The sequence below is a fragment of the Leuciscus leuciscus genome (genome assembly GCF_965113295.1).
Source record: "Leuciscus leuciscus genome assembly, chromosome: 6".
NCBI classification, from domain to species: domain Eukaryota; kingdom Metazoa; phylum Chordata; class Actinopteri; order Cypriniformes; family Leuciscidae; genus Leuciscus; species Leuciscus leuciscus.
Window position 1 is genome coordinate 17,397,194 of NC_138730.1, and position 23,767 is coordinate 17,420,960.

A 23,767-nucleotide genomic window follows, 5' to 3' on the forward strand; every position below is an offset into this window, starting at 1 on the left:
TGCGTTGTTTTGGGAATGAATGTTGGTGCACAGAAGGATTGAACTCTGGTCTGGGTGCTTGTTTGCCTCTCTTTCTTTCTCTCTGATTCTTTAAGACATCTCTCGTGACGCTGTCATCAGTGGGCCTATAGTTGTCCATTCGCCATGATCAGTGTGTGATCTTTATGCGATTTCCAGATCTCTGTGGCTCGTTGTCTGAACCATGGCGTTAATCACAAGAGGACTCCACAGGGTATTTTTGTGGACCAAGAGATCAAATAGCACAATTACAGGTGAGATTGTTTTGCTTTGTGATTAACTTTATTGAGACTATGATGGAACAGTATGGATTATGTATGTAGGCTATTTATTGTTGTTTTTGCTTGATGTATTATGTAATGATATTTTATCATCTGCTGCATCTACTGAAATCTGTGTGGCTAAAGTCCATTTTCAAATCCTTTCCATACGTGTATTATAGGGTATTAGAGTTGTACTGTAATCTGATATGATGCTGTAACTGGCAAGGGAAATTGTCTATCATACATATAGGCCTGCTTGCTGATGGACTGTTGAGTGCACTAACAGCTGCTGATCAGGGCGATACACACTTGCTGTATTTTTTGGAACTCACACACCATGCCATGAAACTAATAATAACAATATAACTACTACTACTAATAATAAAAACAACAGCAATAATATTAATCAAAATAAAATGCTAGCCTATTTTTTTCTTCTTCTGAAGTCATTAACCACGTGATGATGTTACACTGTATAGTAATAAAAACAACAACAGTAGTAATTATTATTATTATCATCATCATCATCGTTGTTGTTGTTTGAACCTTACCTTTGTTATTGCATCACATAATTTAGCAAATCTCGAAATCTCCAATCCCGAAACAACTGTTTAACACAAACCTTAAATTAAAAACTTTAAAAAAACTGCCTCTTGCCCTCCAAGAAGTGTAGCTATAATAATAATAATAACTATTGTTGTTATTGTTGTTGCTATATTTACATACATAGGTTAGCATATGATGACGATGATTATCATCATCATCATCATCACATCATATGTAGCCTATTGCCCTAATTACTTGTCCTTGCTAGTGGCAGCATAAACTGGTTTAAACTAGTGTAATCTTCCATTTTATGTTTGTGCTAAACAATAAGTTGCTACATTTCATTAAGATAGGAAAAAATAGACTATTTTGCAAATGATGAGGTGCTTTAACTGTGCGGTTCAAAATATTCAGTTATTATTATGAGTAGTAGTAGTAGTAGTAGTAGTAGTAGTAGTAGTAGGAGACCTGGTAGTAGTAATATAAAAAACCTTAATTATAAGAAGAAGAAGAAGAAATATTTATATATACTATTTATTTATATTAGCTACTTGTTGTTGTTTTTATATGATTTAAACTTATCATAGTCCGAGAATCATTTGCAAAACATTCAGTTTGTCCCATCTTATTAACTCTTAATAACCATCTGGAAATTTAACTGTGGGGTCGCATTTTATTTGAAGGTGTCCTTGTTACAGTGTAATTGTACATTTAAGTGCATGTACTTAAGGTTTGGTTGTACTTACTATAGGGTTAGGGTTTGGTTTGAGGTTAGTTGCTGTCCCGATCACCAGCTGGAGTGCAGCCCTTCCTGACTTTGTTGTTCTCCCATTATGAACTACATTCCCACAATCCTGTGCTTGGACTCATTATGGTTTAATTTCTCCCACCTGTTGATCATTTACTGATTTTAGTTTGCCTGTTTAAGCTCTTGTGTTTTAGCCGTGGGGTATGAGTCGTTGTTTAAAAAAAATATTGTCTCGTTCCTTCCGTTTTTGGATTATGTTCCTGTTTCTTTGTGTAGACTATTTGCCAGTTTCCAGGTTTGGAGTGTGTGTTTTTTTTGTTGTTTTTTTTTGCCTTTTTGTTATTAAAACTGTGTGTGCATTTAGATTCTCTCTCAGTTGCATGCAATTATGCATAATATACTGTTATAACATTAACAAGGTCACTGTAAAATAAAGTGTTAGTGAAACTAGCCCTCATCCTTCTCTCGCGATTTGTAACACATCTTTCCCTCGTGGGTTAAAATGACCTGAAGCCCTAAAATTATACTTATTTTATTTAATTTTGATAATATTTTTTCTATTTTTAATGCATGTTTTTTGGAGATTTGTTATTTTATTTACCTTTAAATTACTAGATTTGATCAATAAATAATAAATAAATAGTCATTTAACCACATTCTTTACATTTCTTTCAACTTAAATTCAAAATAACTCACAATTTCATGCATAACCCTTTTAATTCAGCTCAAAATATCTTACATTGGGTGTCTTTGCCGACCTCTTGTGGGGAAAAAAATAATATAACATGATATGTCATGACTCCTTATAGCTCTCTATGGAGCAAATGAGCTGTTCCGCTGGGTCCTAAAACCATTTCTCTTCAGTATTCATTCAAACACATGCAGACATTATAAAATAGTTTTTTGGTAAAGTTTTAGCATTTTTAGGCTTTTCTATGTGTTACTGAAGCATACCTCTCATTCAATTCATTCCTATGGGGGTCAATTTGATCCACGAGGGAAGGATTTGTTACTTTTTTTTTTATTTCAACCACAAAACTCCTCGAATCCATTCAAATTTTCTTTTGTGTGTATTCGTGGTTTGACAAAAAAAAAAGTCCTAGGCTCTTCGACCCCTCTGATGAACACTCAATGTTGAAAAAAAAGAAGAATTTCGGGTCAAAATGACCCGAAAGAATGATAGGGGATGTAACACACTTGTTTGAGGTGACTCATGTAGACTCATTCTCTCATGTTTGTTGGTATCAACAGAAACTTTGTTGGCTCTGCAAGAGAGCATACAGGAAACCTCCACTACATGCATAACCTCACTGTTCACTGCAGTAAGATTATATTAAACTAGAGGATGTGGGTTAAGTATATGGGTGGCATACTTAACCTATGTCCCGCTGCAAGGGCCTTGGAGATGTGGTAACTGATCCTCTTTTCAGAGCCATCAATAATGCAGGTGGCAACAGAGGCCGATGAGTCTCTTAAAGGAGTGAGCTCAGTATTAGGTGTCAGTGAAACATTCTTGGGCCTTGAAACGGCTGCTTTTCCACCCGTTTGTTCATCCAAAATACTTTATAAAAGACCTTGTTTAACAAAGGAGAGCATCCTTCTTTCTTATGGACCGCTCAGAGATCTTTTAGTGCATGGCAGATGTTACCTGGATCCCTTGAAAACAGGAAGCGAGTAGCTTTGTAAGGGGTAAGTTGATCATCCTTTAAGTGTTTGTTTCACTAATTCAGCTTGAGTAAGCATTTTACCATGATGGCTTTTTATTTCCTGAAATGGTTCTTGTGGTTGTTTTTCTAAATTTGCATTCGTTTTTCCATGCTAATGCGCATGATCTATCATTCTGTTGTATCATCTTCGTTTGCATTCAAAATCAGTAACCGCTTGATTACATTACACTGTAAAGAGTGTTTTCATTCTAATGATATAACAACATTTGGTCGCACTTTAGACTTTAACATAAAAAAAAAATATTGTTCTTTACGGTGTACTTATGGTCTTCATGTTGTATTGCAAAACACTTTTGCTGCTGCGGTGCAATACGGGTAAGATTAGAGACAGGTTTAGTGGTATGGTTAGGTTTAAAGTCAACAGTGTAATTAGATGTAATTACAGCTTAAATTACATACAGGTATTTTTTTTAGTATACTATATAATGTATTTACACAATAAGTGCATTGCATCAAATTATTAGGTTACACTATATGGTATCACTTTATTTTACAGTCCTGTTTACCATGTACATACTTATTACAGTAATTACAATGGCTGATAAAGGTACTTACCCTTAACCTACACCTGAACCTAACCTTAACCCTTGTAGTATCCTTATGTTACCTGCTATTTTCTTAGGTAAGTACACTGTACATGTACTGTAAAATAAAGTGCAATCCACTTTATTTTAATGTGTCCTTGTAACAGAGTAATTATACATTTAAGTACTGAGTAATAAACATGCACTTATAGGGTTAGGATTATGGTCTGGTTTAGAGTTACATGTAATTATCCATAATTTGTATTGATTGTTATAGTAACTTTATGTAACATATGTAATAAGGACTGTAAAACAAACTGTTACCAATGATTAATTTAAATGTTGGTGCACAATAGTTAAAGACACTTATTATAAATCAGAACTCAACATTTCCAATTTACTTCTTTAACTTTAAAGTGGCTTGAAAGTCCAGTGAACTTATAATTGCAGATTATGACTTTGGCACCACTTTGAGTTCACTTAAATTTATGACAGCAAATAAACTTAAAGCAATTAAGTAGCAAGCACTTAATGACCCCACACTCTTAAAACAATATGTGTGCATGCAAACACACACACACACACACACACACACACACAAAAAAAAAAAAAAAACTTAATTCTTCTCTTCTCTAGCTGGTTAATTGTATTGCATTTTGTACTAAAACATTTGTTGGCTCTTTGATGAATGTTTTGTTCTTCTTCTGTAAATTGCTTTGGATAAAAGCATCTGCTAAATGCATAAATGTAAATGTATTTTTGTTTTATTCTTTATTTTTTATTCTTAGTTTTTTTCATCTACACTTTAATTATTTGTAGTGGTTCTATCATGAAATTAAGTTACCATGAGCAAATGCTGTAGTGTCTAGTCATGCTTAAAACATGAAGGTCTGCTGTCAAACATCTGTCAGCTGAGGTTTCTTGTTCCGCCTCCAGTGAGTTGAACAGCACAGAAGAGACACTCATGCGGTCGAATATTATTTTTCAGCACATTCCTCTGTTTTATGGGTGGTGATTCCCTCTTTCCAATCATCAGGTCAGCTGATAAGGTCTTATTACTCTGGTAGAGCGTGTCTCCTGTATCATCGCTGAACTTTCGTTCTGCTGTTGTATCTAGTCGCTCTAGTTATGAGACCAATTAAATGGCTCGTTTTATCATTTATATCTTTTATCAAAGATGCCTTCCAGATTATGTGTTTATGGTTGCGTTTGTGTGAGAAAATTAAGCTTGTTATATGAGCTTTGATAATAAAACCGTTTCTTTTAGGTCACAAAGTTATGTGGGTATAAAGTATAAAGTATGCTCACATGTCACAGCTAGAGTTAGTACAAGAAACGAATGTCATGACAGCCTCAGCTGACTCAGCATTGGGTTGGGCGTTAAACGTTAACTCCAGCTACGAAGCCCTCGCCTTTAATAGACATAACAGGCCAAAGGTCTCTTACCTCACCAATATCTTCCTGAGCTCCACATACGCAGTGGGAGAGGACCGAAGTCACTGCAGTGGATTCGATTGGAATATCTACATCTTTTCTAGGGTAATCTCAGGCTGAGGCGTGGGACTTTTTAGGAGAAAGGTATCGTTTTCACAATGGCAGCATTCAAGCTTTGATTTTACTGTCTTATCTCATCAAAACATGCAGATTTTTTTTTTGTGTCCCGTAGCTTTTGATTCAGTGATATTTCTGTGATTGATAATAGAAAACTGATGATTCAGTGAGTTTGTTTTTGTAACTCGTAGATGTCATGAAGTCCTGCTGGGATGTTGACATGTCCTGCGGTGTGAGATGCTAAACTAGCGTTTTGCTAATTCTTTTAGTTGTTTTTCCTGCAGCTTTTATGGTCTCATATTCTTTGAAAAGGCTACATGGAATATTTGTAGTTTTAAATGAATTTATCACACCTCAGCGCCACTTAAAATGAACCAGTGAAGACAAATGGTGAAACCTAAAATCTTTATGCTGATATAAAAAAGGAAAAAGAAAGTAATAGCCTACTATAATTAAGCTAGGATGCATTAATATCATCAAAAGTGACAGTAAAGATATTTATAATGTTTTCAGATTCATATAAACATATTAAGCAGCACAATTGTTTTCAACATTGATAATAAGAAATGTTTCTTGAGCAGCAAATCAGCATATTCGAATGATTTCTGAAGGATCATTTGACACTGAATGATGAGTAATGATACTGAAAATTCAGCTTTGACATCATAGTACTAGATTATATTTTAAGATATATCAAAATAGCAAATAGTAATTTTAAATTGTAATAACATTGTAATAAAATTGTAATAAGTTTTTTTACTGTACACTGTAAACTTGTGGTTGCCTGAATAATTCTGTAAAAATACAGTTAAATTGTAAACATATTTACAGAATAACCTCTAAAAAAAAAAAAAAAATTAACCTTTATAACATACTGACAACCACCATAATTAAACTGGTGGTAAAGAAAATGATGAACACATGATTAATCAAAGTTCATCACAAGTAGCTTTACAAGCTGAGACAAATAAGAAAGCATTGAAGGTGTTTTACTGTATTTTACTCCAAAATGATATAAAATAAGGTTAGATCTATTACAGTTTTTGCCTGTATACATAGTAAGGGAACTTACTGTTAACCTATTAATAGGTTTTGGTCACACTTTGGTTTAGAGTCCAGTTCTCCCTATTAACTAGTTGCTTATGCATTACATATTACTAGGATATTGGCTGTATATCAGTACTTATAAAGCACATATTAATTCCTTATTCTGCACATCCATATTCTACATCCCTTAATGTTACCCAATACCTAAACTTAACAATAAACAAACCATTAATAAGCTGTAATTAGGAGTTTATTGAGACAAAAGTCATAGTTAATAATGAGAATTAGACCCTAATCTAAAGTGTGACCTAGTTTTTTCAACTGTAGTGTTTTTACTGTCTTTTCACAGTTAAAATTACAATAATTTTTTACAGCATGTTCTTCAAGTAAGTGCAGCTTTGGTGAGCATATGGAATTTTATTCAAAAACAAAAAAAAACTAAAAACTTCAGCCTTTTGAACGGTAGTGTATGCCGACCCATCTATAACTGCATTTCGCTTAGTATTTCTACCAGTCGTGTCTATCATGGATTTGCTTATCATAGAGATACAGGCAAATAGCGCACAAACTCTCTGTGTGGACCTTTTTGGCAGGTCTTTTGCATGGTGAGCACTGCTGTGCGGAGACCAGCATGGAGAACAACGTCACACAGATCTCCCGAGAAGATCTGGAGGAGCTGAGAGAGGCTTTCAACAAAATCGGTCAGTAAAACTCTGTCTGAATCTCACTGTATAGGTTTAGTGAATTGTGCATAGAACATCTGAAATGTGCTTGAATCATCTACTTCCTGCTTGTGAGTTGTCAAACATTACCAAAGATTACACTAACTGAGTACATAAATGTGTTTTGATGGCGGATCATCGTATCATGTGGTTCTACACACATAATTTATAGTTTTTTTATGAAATCCCGAAATATGGTGTCAAAGATTTTCTGCTGGGAGGAATTCAACTACTATAAAATGTAATATTAAAACTGTCTTTCATTCTAGATATTGATAACAGTGGCTATGTAAGTGATTTTGAACTTCAAGAGCTCTTTCGAGAGGCCAGCTTTCACCTTCCTGGATACAAGGTACGGGAGATTGTGGAGAAGTTCATTGCCGGTGATACCAACAAAGACGAGAAGATCAGTTTTGAAGAGTTTGTTGTGGTAAGCCTGATTATGAGTTTTCATCTTATCTTGAAGTGTTGATGAGTTTTTATTGGTCAAAGTATACCTCAGCTGCTCGTGTCACTGTTGCACTTTGAAAGCTTAGATCTCACTAAATTCTTCAGATATACCAAGAGCTAAGAGGTAAAGAAGTGAGAGAAACTTTCCGCAAGTCCATCTCCAGGCGGGATGGGATTCGGTCATTTGGAGGAACATCAAAGATCTCAAGTGAAGGAACACAGCATTCTTACTCAGGTGGTTACATAAACATCCATTACACTCTTAAAAATGAAGGTTTAAAAATTGTTTTTGCAGTGATGCCATAATAGAACCAGTTTGAGTTCCCGAACCATTTTATTCTTAGTGTGGAGAACATTTTAATAATCTAAAGAACCTATATAGAACCTTTTGTGCACTAGAAAGGTTCCGTGGACGTTAAAGGCTCTTAATGGAACCATCAATGACAGTAAAAAAAAACATTATTTTTAAGAGTATAGACAGTCAATATGAAATTGAAATGTACCTTAGTTTCATTCTTAACTCTTTCCCCCTCATCATTTGCTCAAAATGTTGCCAGCCATCACATTTTTGATCAAATTCATGCTGTGTCCAGGCAGTGTCCAGGCATGTTGTTGTCTCAACAGATGCCTCCACCACCGGCTGGTGTGTGCAGGGTGTGCAGCTTCGGGCCTCTGGACAGGACCTCGACTGCACTAGCACATCAACTGCCTCTAATGCTAGCAGTATGGCTTGCTCTGCGCCGCTTCAGATTGCTGCTACAGGGCAAGCATGTGCTGGTCCAGACGGCGGTTGCGTACATCAACCATCAGGGTGGTCTATGCTCCCATCTCATGTTGCAACTCACCCGCCATCTCCTCCTCTGGAGTCAGAAGCATCTGAGGTAGCTTCGCTGCGTTCACATTCAGGGTGAGCTCAATCGTTCAGCTGACGAGCTCTCACGACAGCCCACGCTCCCAGCAGAATGGCGACTCCACACCCAGACGGTCCAACTGCCAGTTGTTTTAGTCCTGACCGAGGGGACTACGCAAGTATGCGTTTCCCCCAGTGAGCCTTCTCGCACAGACACTGTGCAAAATCAGGGAGGAAGAGCAGGTCTTGCTAGTAGCGCCGTACTGGCCCAACCGGTCCTGGTTCACAGAACTAATGCTCCTCGCGACAGCCCCTCCCTGGCGGATTCCTTTTAGGAAGGACTTGCTTTCTCAGGGACGTGACACCCTATGGCACCCGCGTCCAGACCCCTGGAACCTCCACGTGTGGTCTCTGGATGGGTTGTTGAGGACTTAAGTAGTCCTATCTACTGTAGAAGTAGACGCTATCACTTCAGCGAGTACGCCCTCTACAAGGCACGCTTTCGCTCTGAAGTGGAGCCTGTTCGTTGATTGGTGCTCTTCTCCAATGAGAACATCCCTGGAAATGCCCGATCAGAGCTGTGCTTTCTTTCCTGCAAGAAGGGCTGGAGCGAGGGCTGTCTCTCTCCACCCTGAAAGAGTATGTCGCCGCTATCGCTGAACATCATGATGCAGTAGATGGTAAGTCCGTGGGAAAGCACGACCTGATCATCAGGTTCCTGAGGGGCGCGAGAAGATTAAATCCTCCCCGCCCTCACTTTGTACCCTCTTGGGACCTGTCCTTGGTCTTAGCAGCCTTAAAGGGGGCACCCTTTGAAACACTGCAGTCAGTAGGGCTTAAAATCCTGTCTCTTAAGACGGCGCTCCTGACTGCACTGGCTTCTGTTAAGACGGTGGAGGACCTGCAGGCATGTTTTGGCTGATGGATCGTGCCTGGAATTTGGACCAGCCAACTCTCACGTAATCCTGAGAACCCGGCCTGGATACTTGCCCAAGGATCTACCACTTATTTTAGGGATCAGGTGGTGAATCTGCAAACACTGCCCCTGAAGGAGGGTTTAGGGGTGAGGGCTCATTCCACTTGGAGTGTTGCCTCCTCCTGGGCGTTACATTAGTAACCTAGACATTTTGATTTATATGCTGTTAAATGTTTGATGATCACGTTAGATTACTTGTGCACAAGCAATGCTTCTATCAGCTCCTTCTGGTTTATGCAAATCTTCTTCCCTTGTTTTTGGATCTGGAGATGCTGTAATATTTCAGAGGATGCGCCCCCTAACTTACTGTATAACAGTAAAAACAGGGATTGCAGGAAAAAACTCATTAACGGCTTGGAAGTGTTGTGTCAAAAATGATGGAAAATCTTGTCAATGGCGGGGAAACAGTTAATGAACATTTCAGTTTTTTTTCCAAAAGAATAAAAAAGGGGTTGTCTTCATTTATCAAGATGCAATAACTTGCTTTGCCTCATTTTTGGCTGATATCATACATGACTTCAACTGCCCACCTCCATTCTGCCATGTCGTCCCTAACCCTTTTCACCATCCAGTGAATTCCTGTTGAATAAATTAAGTCCAACTCTATACATATTTTCTAATGGAATATCCTGTTTCACTTGGAAACACATAAAGCCTCTGAGCGGTTCCTGCTGTGCTTGAGCACTGCTTCAGAAGAGTCAAACCATATTTGAACAGTTTGAAATGAGATTTGTCAATTGATTTGTCAAATGATCCCTGACACAAGTGGACCAAATGTCATTTTGCTAATGTTTTGTTTTTATGAACGTTTCTCAGATGAAGAAAAAGTGGCCTTTGTGAACTGGGTCAATAAGGCCTTGGCAAACGATCCTGACTGCAAACATCTGATCCCAATGGACCCGGAAACTGACAGTTTATTCAAATCCGTAAAAGATGGAATATTGCTTTGGTAATATAAAATTAACTGGTTTACTGTGTAATGTTATTTGTTTGTTGTGCTGTTCAATACATTGCCTTTAATTATTCAGCACATTTAAATACAATATAAATAAGAGTTCATGTTTAGCAACCTCTTGGCCGTTTCTTTGCAGCAAAATGATCAACCTCTCGCAACCGGACACCATTGATGAGCGCGTCATCAACACTAAGAAATGCACTCCGTTTACAATGACTGTAAGTGCTCTCACTTTTGAAATCCAACAAAGAGGTGATATCAGAATAAAGATCTTGGAAAACCTCTTCCATAATGAGTGATTCTCAGCCCCATTTTAATAAACAAAGGTTACATTTGACCCTAAAATCAAAAAGAAAACATTTGACATTTTGCATTGACATTTAATGCCACAATGTGACTTTAATTCTTATTAATTCTAATTAATCATGAGAATTAGGAGCCATTTAAACAACATCGTTTTCAACTAAAAACGTTAAACTTGTTACGCGTTTTGGTCGTTTATTTACGCGACAACAGCATTTTGCAGGTCAGAAAGCGCAAGTTTTTGAAAACGATACTGTTATAGTCTCCATGCAAACTATACAAGTGCAAATTTGTGAAAACGTTGATGTCATGCGCATGCATATAATGTGTTTAGTCTATAGGTGCGTAGTGTTTCTTTACAAACTGACATCGCCATCTATTGTTCTGGCAGCAGAATACAGCGTTTTTAGTCCTTTTCGCGGATAATTGTGAACGGGGATTGTTTAGACAACGTTTTCTTCTGTACGCGAAAAACACAAATGAAAATGTTTTCATTTTTAGTACATCATTGTTGTGTAAACGTACCATTTGTCATTACCATTATTCTCAATGGTGATTTATCAACAAAAAAAAAATTTCAGCACAACAAATTCTTGATATACACATATATTTTTCATCACAATACATACTATGTGTGTGTATATATATATATATATATATATATATATATATATATATATATATATATATATATATATATATATATATATTATTATTATTTCTGTATTTCACAACACACTTTTTTTTTGTTTCTTTTCTGTATACTTTTTTTCCCCCAGTAACATTACAACAATGCAAAAATGCATTAACTAACATTAACTAACAATGAGTGATCTGTTACAGAATTTATTCATCTTTTCAAATTCAGCAGTTCATTGTTAGTTCATGTTAGCTAAGGTCCATTACAAAAAAAAATATTAGCAGATGCAACTTTTGATTTTAAAAATGTATTAGTAAACATTGAAATTAACGTTTATTAAGATTAATAAATGCTGTAGAAGAATTTTTCATTGTTAGTTTTCATTTTAACTAATGTAATAAACTAAAGTTAACAAATGGAATATTAAAGTGTTACCATTTTATATTTATTCAAAATATATACATATATATTTAATAACTTTTTTTATTATTATTTTATGTTGGGTCAAATATAACCTGGACGTGGTCTTGACATTCACACTATGTCAAGACCATGTCCATTTCACTTTATCTTTCTTCATTATCTTTAAGACCTGGTCACACAAAGAACGATAGATATATAGATAATGTTAATAACTATATTAGCTATATATCACCACATTATAACATTCTGTTTATTATAAGCAGATGCTGAAGTTATGTCATCTGCCATTTTAAAAGCTTGAGCTCTTTAATTTGGTGGATTATGAGTATCTACCTCTTTACTAATACAGGAGAATTTGATGTTGGCACTTAACTCTGCTTCGGCTATTGGCTGCACGGTGGTCAACATCGATGCTCAGGACATGAAAGCAGGGACCCCTCACCTCGTGCTTGGCCTCCTCTGGCAAATCATAAAAATCGGCCTCTTCGCTGACATTGAGATCTCACGCAATGAAGGTCATTACTCTGCCTAAATTGATTTTTGGTAACATGGTGCCATCCAATGGGGTTACTAATTGCTGCCATAAATGAATACAAGCATGCATGCACATGAGTGACTGATTTACTCCTCTTAAGAGGTTTCAATAACGTGTTTCTGTGTATTTATCTGTGTGTAGCTCTAATTGCATTGCTTGATGAGTCAGAAGAGCTGGACCACCTGATGTCAATGTCCCCCGAGGACCTTTTGCTGCGATGGGTCAACTATCACCTGAGAGCTGCTGGCTGGCAACAAATCAGAAACTTCAGTGAAGATATCAAGGTAGTTTATGCTTCATCACAGAAGTCATCATCAGTCATTCAGTCGTTACTGATAATTCACATCACTCCAATAGAACTGGGCTTTGAACTGAAGTTTACCATACTTTAGCCAAGTTTTTTCTTTTTCATTGTTTTCTTTTTTGGCCAAAATATATTTCAAATACACTACCATTCAAAAGTTCGGGGTCAAGATTTTAATGTATTTATTTAATGTATTTATTTATTTTAAAGAAATTAATACTTTAAAATTAAAGCCAAAATTCAGCCAGGATGCATTAAAGGGACTCGGTGGTGGAAAAAATATGAGATTGGAGGAAAAATTATGAGCTTCCACATTCTCCTGAGAAACTTTGCGTTCACTTGCAAAATGTAAACGTAAATGTAAAGTTTATTGGGGGAACGCAAAACATTATAATATATATATATATGGCCATTTGTTGTATATTTTGAAATACCGCATTGGTTATATGCTGAGTAAATCAACCACAGGCCTTGAAATGAAATAACTATATACAGGGTTCCCACACCTTGGTTAACTTCAAATTCAAGGACCTTCCAAGGACTTCCCAGGTCCAATACCCTCAAATTCAAGGAATTAATGTGGGGACACATATGTGGTGTTCAACAACAAACGTTGAAGTACCATCGTAGTAGTTTTGTGCGCTTGAACGTCATGGCAACGTACAACACAAAGTACCTCACGTGGGAAACACTTAACGTAATGCGTTAATGCGCATAACTAACGTTAATCAAGCAAGCTATTATGCATAGGCCACGAAGTGTTGGCGAATTAACACATTAGCGGACCAGAAGGAATAATATGGATTTTTTTTCCAGAAAACAAATAAATTTACAAAATAAATTCAAGCACTTTCAAGGATTTTTGTATGGTTATTTTCAAAAACTTTCCAGGGCATTGAAATATTCTTTTCAGATTCACAAACTTTCAAGGATTTCAAGGACCCGTGGGAACCCTGTATATAAAACCCTTTAAAGGCCTATCTGGTTTGACATCAAATCCTTTGAGCTGTCATTTGCATGTCAGTTGATATTGACTTATATAATGCTCTCAGGACTCCAGGGCTTACTTCCACCTGCTTGATCAGATCTCGCCTAAAGGAGACGGGGATGATGAGATGAGGATTGACATTGACATGTCTGGTCTGAAGGTAAGTCAGTCTGAATGTTTGGTCAACAGCCTTTGCCTTTTTTACTGAGTAAGTCAACATCCTGCTTTGATTGGACTTATACTAACCGGGGGTGTAAAATGTAGTGTTTGTACAGTTACGTCCACATATTGTCCTATTATTGTGGCACTGTACAGAACAGCCATTAATCTTGTTGAGGCAGATGATCATCTGCTTTCAGATTTAGGCATAGTTACTCAGACTCAATAACTCTCTTTAAGGAGCGCGATGATGAAATGCGAGCAGAGCTGATGCTGAAGCAGGCGGATCGCCTGGATTGCAGACAGTTTGTCACTCCACGGGATGTGGTGGCAGGAAACCATAAGCTCAACATGGCCTTTGTGGCCAATCTTTTCAACATGTACCCGGCCTTGAACAGACCCACCAGCAATGGCATTGATTATGCAATTGAGGGTGAGTTGCATTATTTTATGTGAATGTGCCGAACGCGTGCTGAAAAGAAGGTGTTATTTATGCAGTCTGGGACCCGGAGAGGTTTTTGACTGCCTGTGATAAATGATGCTGCATTATCTTTGCTTCACATCTGAGCTCACATCCTGTTTGAATTACCAACCAGACACTTCCCACCATTAAAACAAGAAACATACTCAAACAGCAAGATCCATGAAAGTATTCACAATACATTCTTAATGACTTACTCAACCTTACTCAACCTTCTATCAAATAACCTATGATTGTTTGATAGAAGACAATCGTATTTTGAAATTATTATATTTTATATTATTTTTATTTTGTATTAAAATAATATTATTTTATTCACGTACGGCCGTTACCAGAAGCCAGTGATTATAGTTTATAAAGTTATAAATATGGATATTTTTCTTACATAACCGCATCACTTTGCCTCAGAAGGCCTTCATTAACACCCTGGATTCGTATGGATTACTTTTATGATGGAAATGATGGATACTTTTACTTTTATGATGGATAAGAAAATGCTGCTGATGATGATAATAATAATGCTAATAATGTAGAGGCTAATAATAATAATAACACTTATTATAAAAAATAATAAATTCAATAATAATAATAATTGTTATTATTTCAAACACAAAGTTTGAATAATAATGATAAAAATAATATTAATGTTAGTTAGTTAGCTAGTTAGTTAGCCCAAGGTTGTTTTATAGAGCCTGATATCAAATAGGAAACAGCATCTATGTAAAGAAGTCACTTTAGGTAATAGGTAAAGTTTCAAGACACTCTGTTATAGGTTGCATGAAATATACATGAAAGACATACAGTACTGTTCTTACCAACACCACTGACAAATTGGTGCTTTTGTGTGTCAGTTCATGCATCTGCAGTGTTTTCAGAGAGCAGCAGGTGGCGCTCTGTGGCTTACGTACTTCACACATAATGCGTGTGTGTGTGTGTGTGTGTGTGTGTGTGTGTGTGTGTGTGTGTGTGTGTTAGAGGGTCACATGTGACATCAGTAATTGGGGGTGATTAGGTTTTATCTCACTGTCTGTTTATCTGTCTTTTGTCCTCTTCATCTGATTGTTCTATTTTCTTCTCCATTCTGTCTCCTTAAATACAGCATGTCATCAGCCAAATAGATACGTGCATTTGCCAGAACCCTCTTAACTGTCCTTTTACCATTTACGTTGCCGAGGGAGATAGATTATTATTTTACCATCATGCTCTTTTCTGCATTCACAACACTATTAATTCAGTCTGCAGCCTGATTTTATTGTTAATAAGGAGAAAGGTCTATTGTGCAAACTAAGAGAATATGTAGCTCAGGATTGTGAAACAGACTATCATCATGTAATAATGCTTGTGCACTTTAATCATTCGTTTTTTAAAGGACTTTATTAAAAACATATTTACCAGGAGCATATCATGGAAAACAGGATTTTCGCTGTACAAATAAGTATACAGTAACATTCACAACACAAAGCTTCCTCCTTAGTCCACTTAGGTCATTTATGAAAACTTAACAGGCAAAACAGATAAGGAAATTGTAATGGCTGTGACACCACAATAATTAACATATGACCACCCACATTTATACATCAATGTCAATCTATCAAACTATTCAGTATACAGCTGTCACATTTTAGTCCAAACAATACCGGACAAATTAAGAGATTTAAAGGAGGAACTGACGAAGGCAGACATGCTGGCAGGAGAGACAAGGTTGGTGATGGAGGTAGTAGCCATGGAGGACATGATGGTGGAATGGCCCAAGGAGAAGTGGATGGTGGTAGGATCCAGGGAAGACCGGACGGCCGACGAGATCCCAGAGCGACCCAGGAGAAGACCATTATGGAGGCGAGCCACGGCGGCAATGATGGAGGGAGGAGCCAAGGGGGTTCTTTGAGCCCAACCAACAGCACTGATGAAGAGGCCCAGGTGAAGTCTGTGGCACAGAGAGACCTGGTGACACTGATGGATAGGGAGACCAAGGCGGAGTCCTGGCGACAAGTGGCCAAGGTGGAACCAAGGGGCCGAAGGACCAGGGTGATGCTGGTGTGAGTGAGGACCCCGGTGGAGCCTGAGGGGTGGAGGAGCCTGAGAGTGCCCGCAGGGCTGGAGGGATGGAGCGCAGCAGACAGCCCGGAAGTCCGTGGAGATGGTGGGGCAACGTCTGACCAGGGCAGAGCTGGTGGGACAAGGTAGCCTGGTAAAGCCGAAAGGACAATGGTCCCAGGTGGAGCTGAGGGGGCGAGGAGCCATGACAGAGCCGATTGGTCGATGGACTGAGGTGGAACTGAGGGGTCTGAGGGACGAGGTGGTGCCCGGGACACCTCACGCCAGGGCAGAGCTGGGGACCAGAAGCCCCAAGACGGATCAGGGCTGCATGGCAGGGCTGATGGTGAGGGGCTAAAGGGAGCCAGCGGAGGCAGAACCGAGGGAATGGCTGGCTTCAGTGGAGCGTGCAGAAGAGGTAGAAGCAGGAAGCAGGCTCGGTGATGGACAGGGCTGGTGGTGATGAAGATCATACTGTGATGGACTGGTGGTGACGACATCTAGGGCTGGACAGGACCAGTGGCAATGATGACACAGAAGACTCATGGCTGGGTAGGACCAGCGGCGATGATAGACACTGATTAATACAGGAGGGGACCAGTGATAGGCAGGGTGGGAAGCACTGCATCCGTTTCCCAGTCTATCAGCCATCCCTCTGTTTCCAGTTCCACTAACACCCCCACTGGCACAGATGTAATAGCTGGCTCACACACCTGGTCAGCTGGGACCTCTGGCTTCTCTTCTGGGACGGATGTGGCTGCTGGCTGTGGCTCCTTGGCTCAGGCTTGCTCTCCTGGGTCTGGCTCTGGGGTGATGACGGATGGTGGGTGGGGCTGGACGCTGGCAGCAGGATCCTCTTCTATATCGCCCACAATGAAAGAAGATCCGTCGACCCGTAGGGTGACGTTGTTGTACTTGGCCAGCGTCCAGCAGGAGTTTCCTCATGGCACCACAGCCGGATCTTGTCGTCGAGTCTGATCCAAAACCCCTCCATGTGCGGGATGTCTTCGCAATGGGCGAGGTGGTTGATGCCGACGAATTCCTCAACATATTCCTCAAGGCATCTGCCACCCTGGAAAATAAAAACTGTCCCTCCTTCCTTCAATTCTTTGCCACTCAAAGGGGCAACATTGATGGAAGCTATTTCCATGCTTCTTCTCATTTTGGGGTCCGGTATTCTGTGACGTTTTAGTCCAGATGAAGATGAAGATGATTCAAAAAGGTTATAAAACAAAGTATTTATTTAAAAAAAACATACTCTACCAATAGCGAGAGGTATAGGCAACATACAGAGTGTAAAGAGACAAACAATACCATACACATGAAGAGTGCACAAGGAGGAACTTAAATACACAGTGATAATGTATTACACGGCTACTTGCCACATAAGTAAATAATTAGACACGAAATATTGATCTAAATATTTTATTAGGTCTTTAAACGCAAAGCTTCCGCGGAGTTCATAAGTTCAAACTACAGACATGTAAAGACATGGTACAGTCATACCACTTATTACACAGCATTTCATCACATAAATAATATAGATTATTGATTAGAAATATTGATTTGAGATGAAACTGTTTTAAAATCATACCTGTTTGTTATCTTATAATCCATTACAGTGTACAAAACAATAGTCGCAAAATGGCAGCATGCTGCGTTTGTATGAAACGAGAGAGCGAGTCCACGATACTGGATGACTTAAGTAACCATACACAAAATATTGATTTGACTGAGTTTTAATATTTTATTAGATCATCAAATGCAAAACTTCTACGAAGAAAAACTGTTCCTAGGAAGCGTGTAGCGCTGACGATAAACAAACTAAGTCCATGAAAGTGAAACTAACAGAACATAGTTGTGACCACAGCAAATTGATCCATCCTGATGTGACAGTGTAAATTACATAGGTAAACAGACAATAGCCTACATATAGTGTATATTTAGAAGTCCTAAAGGGACAGCAGCAAAAATAGCCAGTTTAATTCTCAGAGGGTGGACAGTTTTTTGGTGGGCTTATAATGTGAGGTCAATTTAAACATTGACATCCAATTAAAACAGTATTAAAAAAATATATAAAAAAATGTACTGCATCTAAAGTACATAATGATCCTCAAAATAAGGCATAAGACATGGTGTGACTTTGACTAATAAATGATCGCCCTCTCTTTCGACAGGGGAAACAAGAGAGGACAGGACATTCAGAAACTGGATGAATTCTCTGGGGGTTTCTCCACATGTCAATCACTTGTACAGGTAACACAGCCATTTATTTAGCTTACAGTAATGCCATAGTTTTCTACGGTGACAGTTGAAATATCAGGACTAATGTTGGTCTTGAAATCAAAAGCAATGAATCTATGGGTTCATGGTGGAACGGTGGGAGGTTGTGAGATGGAGAAATAGCTAAATAAATTAAACAAAATGTATGCATGTTTACTTTTGAATGTATAACACCATTATTTTTAAAATGTATAACTTATACATATAAGTTATATTAACTTAATAACTTATATTATTTTTAAAATATAACTAAAACATATAGAAATAAAATTATAATATGATACTATGTAAAAAATATTGTCATGTTAGTGGTGCTTGCTAAGGCTATTGCTTAAACTTAGGATTGTTCTAAACCTCCTTCCCAAAGTATTGCATTTAGGCATTTACTGTAACTTGTGCATACATTTACATTTATCAATTTAGCAGATGCTTTTACTCAAAATTACTTACAAATGATGAAAATCAAAAGCAATAAGTTAAAACCATAAACAAAATTAGTACACCAGCTTAAAAAGAGGTGTTATTTAGTAGTAATAGATAAAATAGGAGTTATTATTATTGAGAGAGAAATACAGATAGATAGACAGATAGACAGACAGACAGACAGACAGACAGACAGACAGACAGACAGACAGACAGACAGACAGACAGACAGATAGATAGATAGATAGATAGATAGATAGATAGATAGATAGATAGATAGATAGATAGATAGATAGATAGATAGATAGATAGATAGATAGATAGATAGATAGATAGATAGATAGATAGATAGGCGGATAGGCGGATGGATGGATGGATAGCACTTCCAACCAGAAGGCCACAGCTCTGACATGTTGCTTTTTGCTTTTTTGTTGTTGTGCTTTGGAGAAATTTGCTGGCAAATCAGAGGTGGTCTGTACATTTAAACACAATTTACATTGATTCACTGTACTACATAAAACAGTATAACCAAAAGACTGAAGTTAATCATGAACATCTTCTTCTCCAGTGATCTGCATGATGGTCAGGTCATTCTTCAGTTATACGAGAGAATCCAGGTCCCTGTTGACTGGACAAGAGTCAATAAACCTCCCTATCCAATACTGGGCTCCAACATGAAGAAGGTTTGTACTTTCAGAAGTTCAGCTTTGAGTTTGAATAGGTTAAGAGTACAAGCAGCTAATAACTGAAATAAAAGAACTGGATCAGCTTTGAGTCATATTACATTAGTACGTTTGTTTCTGAGAGCAAATGAAACATGTCTGTACTGCTACATGTTGGATTTCTGTCCCTGCTGAAATGATTTCCACAGCTGCCTCAGGGTACTGGCTAGCTCAGTTTAGAATTCAAAATGCACTTTATTCATCAAAAACTCTATTTATGTATGCGTACTGCTGTCGTCAGGGTTAAATTATACATGTCATTTTAACTTGGCCGACATATGTTTGTTTTGTAGCTTGAGAATTGTAATTATGCAGTCGCACTGGGCAAAAAGGAAGCAAAGTTTTCCTTGGTAGGAATCGGTGGCGAGAATATCAATGAGGGAAGCCCCATGCACACCTTGGCACTGGTCTGGCAACTAATGACAAGGTACTTTATCTATACAATAAAAGTTTCAACATGCTGTCATGGCAATTCTAACTATTTTACATGTTGGCGATTTTGTGGAAAATTTTTCGTATCATCTGCATTTATTTAATACAAAAATACAGTAATATTGTGAAATATCATTACAATTTAAATTAACTTTTTTCTTTTTGAATATATTTTAAAATGTAATTTATTCCTGTGATCAAAGCTGAATTTTCAGTATCATTACTCCAGTCTTCAGTGTCACATGATCCTTCAGAAATTATTCTAATATGCTGATTTGCTGCTCAAGAATCATTTCTTATTATTATCAATGTTGAAAACAGCTGTGCTGCTTAATATTTTTATGGAAACAGTGATACATGTTGCTTTTTTTTTAGGATTATTTGATGAATAGAAAGTTCAGAAGAACAGCACTTATTTAAAAAAAATTATGCTTTCTTACTGAATAAAAATTATTAATTTCAAAAAAAAAAAAAAAAAATGACCTCAAACTTTTGGATATTTGAAAAACAAAACAATTTGTCATATGTGACCCTGGATCACAAAACCAGTCACATGTCGCACGGGTATATTTGTGGCAATAGCCAACAATACATTGTGTGGGTCAAAGTTATCGATTTTTCTTTTATGCCAAAAATCATTAGGATATTAAGTAAGTTTCCTACCGTAAATATATAAAACATTTATTTTTGTGAGTGAATGCAGCACAATCACGAACCTAAATGGACAACTTTAAAGGTGATTTTCTCAATGTTTCGATTTTTTTGCACCCTCAGATTCCAGATTTTTAAATAGTTGTAACTCTGCCAACTTTTTTTCCTATCCTAACAAACAATACATCAATGGAAAGCTTATTTATTCAACTTTCAGATGATGTGTAAATCTCAATTTCAGAAAATTGACTCATGTGACCAGGGTCACATTTGAGGATGGTTATAGTTTTGTTAAAAATGTGAAACATATTAATCATCTTGTTTCTCACAAATAACTCTTGCAGATATACTTTGAAGGTTCTGTCTGACCTCGGTGAAGGGGAAATAGTCAATGACCAAATTATCATCAACTGGGTGAACAACACCTTGAAACAAGGTCAAAAAGACTCGTATATCAACAGCTTCAAGGTGAATCCCGTTCGACACAACGTTTTACCAGTACTGCTTTCCTACAGTACCATAAAGTGAATGAATTCATATTGGGATTCAAATAATATCAAACATGTCTAAGTTTAAATGAAATTGAATTGTATATGATGTATTGTCTCAGGACAAATCAATCAGCACTAGCCTGCCAGTGATTGATCTGATCGACACCATTGTGCCCAAAGTCATTAAATACGAGATGGTGAAGAGCGGGGAAATGACGCCAGAGGACAAGCTAAACAATGCAAAGTAAGTTTCCCCCGCGGCTCCTCATAAATTACCCTGATACGCATCTGACGCCAAATTGCCTGTTGTCTCGCCACCAACAACCGTCTCCGTATCTCTGTTTCCCACTCACAGATACGCGATCTCAGTGGCGCGAAAAATCGGAGTCAAGGTGTACGCCCTGCCCGATGACCTTGTGGAGGTCAAACCCAAGATGGTGATGACGGTGTTTGCATGCCTTATGGGAAGGGGCTTGAAGAAAGTTAATGGCTGACCTTGTCAGAAAGCACGACCCATACATTGCACTTTTTTTCCCTTTAACATCCCTTCTGCCTTACGCACCAACACTTTAATGCAATTGCTATTTTTTATGAATATTTCCTCATGAATTTACCTCCTGTTAATTGCACCGAAATATGTCACTAATCATTTCATTTCTACTAGCTAAGATACTAGATGCAAGATTATTCAAAGAGAATGTTATTTTCTTAATAATTGTGAATGCTTTATTTCTTCATCGACTCTTGATTCTTTCAGATTGTAAATAGCTGGATATTTTTACATTACGTAAATAAAGGTGCTCACAAGAAATATTTGAGCCATGTGGATCTGCACATTCATTCATTTTGTTATTTAATCAGGCCTAGATGCAGCTGGCCAGCTATTCTGGCTTATAATCATACATTTTGGGTGTCAGTCTAAATATTTGCTCATCCAGGAAAGCGCATTCATTGTAATTCAGAGGAGGATTTTTTCGAAAGTCGAAAGCAGAAAAATGCTACAATTGGCAGAATTTCTTTTTGAACAAGCATCCACATAATTTAACAGTGGCCAGAATTGCAAACACTTTCCTGGGCTCTGCCTCCTATTTACAATCATCTAACGTGTCCAGCTCTCTTCTAGAGTGACTTTCTCTCAATGTCATTGTGAAATTCCAGGTTTGAGTTTCTGGGATAATTTCAGCTGAGCTGAGCGTTCCCCTTTGACAATTGTACCATCACGTAGAGCTGCGCTCGGTTTCACATTCGAAGCCCCCTCTGGGCTCAGTGGATTCACTTAACAATGTGTCTCATTCTCTGTACTGCATTATGTTACTGTACAGAAACACTAGCAGATCTCAGTATATTAACAAGTATGCTGCCCAGTTCCAGCATTAAAATGCAAATTCAAATGCTAAACCCTTGTGAAAACGAAGTGTGCTTAATTGTACTGAATGTGCACTTGCAGTGTACTTTAAATCTTAAAAGTATACTATTAAAAAAACCTGTACTTGCAGATAATATAATACTAATAAAAGACTATAACGAGAGTACACTTTCATGACTGTTTCTTAACACACTTAAAGGGATAGTTCACGCAAAAATGAAAATTCTGTCATCATTTACTCACCCTCATGTTGTTCCAAACCTGTACGAGTTTCTTTCTTCTGTTGAACACAAAAGAGGATATTTTAAAGAATGATGGACTAGACAGTTGATGTATGAAAAAAACACTATGGAAGTCAATGGCTGGTTACCAACATTCTTCAAAATATCTTATTTTGTGTTCAACAGAAGAAAGAAACTCATACAGGTTTGGAACAACTTGAGGGGGAGTAAATGATGAAAGAATTTTCATTTTTGGGTGAACTATCCCTTTAAGTACACTCTTAAAATGTGCACTTTGTAATACTGTCAAATTAAAGGTTGTACACATATTTTGATGTGTTGACTAACATACAAAAAGCACATGTTACATACTTAATTATAATTTAACTGTAGTGTGTTTTATATTTGATAATTTATTGAAACTTATTATATAGTTTAAATGTACTAAATTGCAAGTTCACAACAAACATGTAATTACAAATATAATTAAATATATGACATACTGGTTATGTTTCAATAACATGGGATTAAAGTATATTTTAGTTTACCATAAATGTGTTGTCAGTAGTACACAGTACACTTTAACCATATTTCAAAGACAATAAGAAGTAATTATGTAATTATATATCAAGATGTACTTAAGCGGGTCAAAAACACTCTGAAGTTCAAATTTAAACTATAATACATTTTCATTTAACTGTAAGTAACATGCAATTAAGTGTCCGAAAACATTATATTCAGTTCACACTTAAGTATATTCTTTTAAAGTATTTTATTTTCATAATAAGTACTCTATCTAGAATTGTGCTAAAGTGCACTTCTTTTTCACAAGGGAAATCAAAAAATGACCTGCAGTCTTTGCGAAGAAAATCTCAAAGCTCAGAATTCTGATAAACATAATTTATAATAATAAAATATGATACTGTATATTGCA

General features: G+C 37.2%; 2 protein-coding genes across 5 annotated transcripts in view; one reads left to right on the forward strand and one right to left on the reverse strand.

The window, feature by feature from the left end:
- pcolce2a (procollagen C-endopeptidase enhancer 2a) overlaps positions 1-23,767 on the reverse strand; it is a 118,902-nt gene that overhangs the window by 75,465 nt on the left and 19,670 nt on the right. The window contains exon 10 of one of the 3 annotated variants that reach the window (XR_014206668.1): positions 22,804-22,892. The gene's annotated coding sequence lies outside the window, so the exon portion shown is untranslated. Of the gene's footprint in view, positions 1-19,567; positions 19,696-22,754; positions 22,893-23,767 lie in introns of those variants that run through there. The other 2 variants (XM_082172408.1, XM_082172407.1) reach the window with 2 other exon arrangements.
- On the forward strand, positions 36-22,775 carry pls1 (plastin 1 (I isoform)). Of its 2 annotated transcripts, none has more exons than XM_082172403.1 (16): positions 36-272; positions 7,018-7,125; positions 7,416-7,576; positions 7,702-7,831; positions 10,239-10,371; positions 10,514-10,595; positions 12,093-12,258; positions 12,420-12,562; positions 13,635-13,730; positions 13,970-14,162; positions 18,422-18,500; positions 19,519-19,633; positions 19,966-20,099; positions 21,100-21,223; positions 21,366-21,490; positions 21,602-22,775. In XM_082172403.1, exons 1-16 carry the CDS (start codon positions 203-205, stop codon positions 21,738-21,740), a joined length of 1,998 nt encoding a protein of 665 aa, XP_082028529.1. In that variant the 5' UTR covers positions 36-202; the 3' UTR covers positions 21,741-22,775. The 2 variants fall into 2 exon arrangements, with proteins under 2 accessions (XP_082028529.1, XP_082028530.1); XM_082172404.1 differs by lacking the exon at positions 36-272 and adding an exon at positions 5,054-5,404.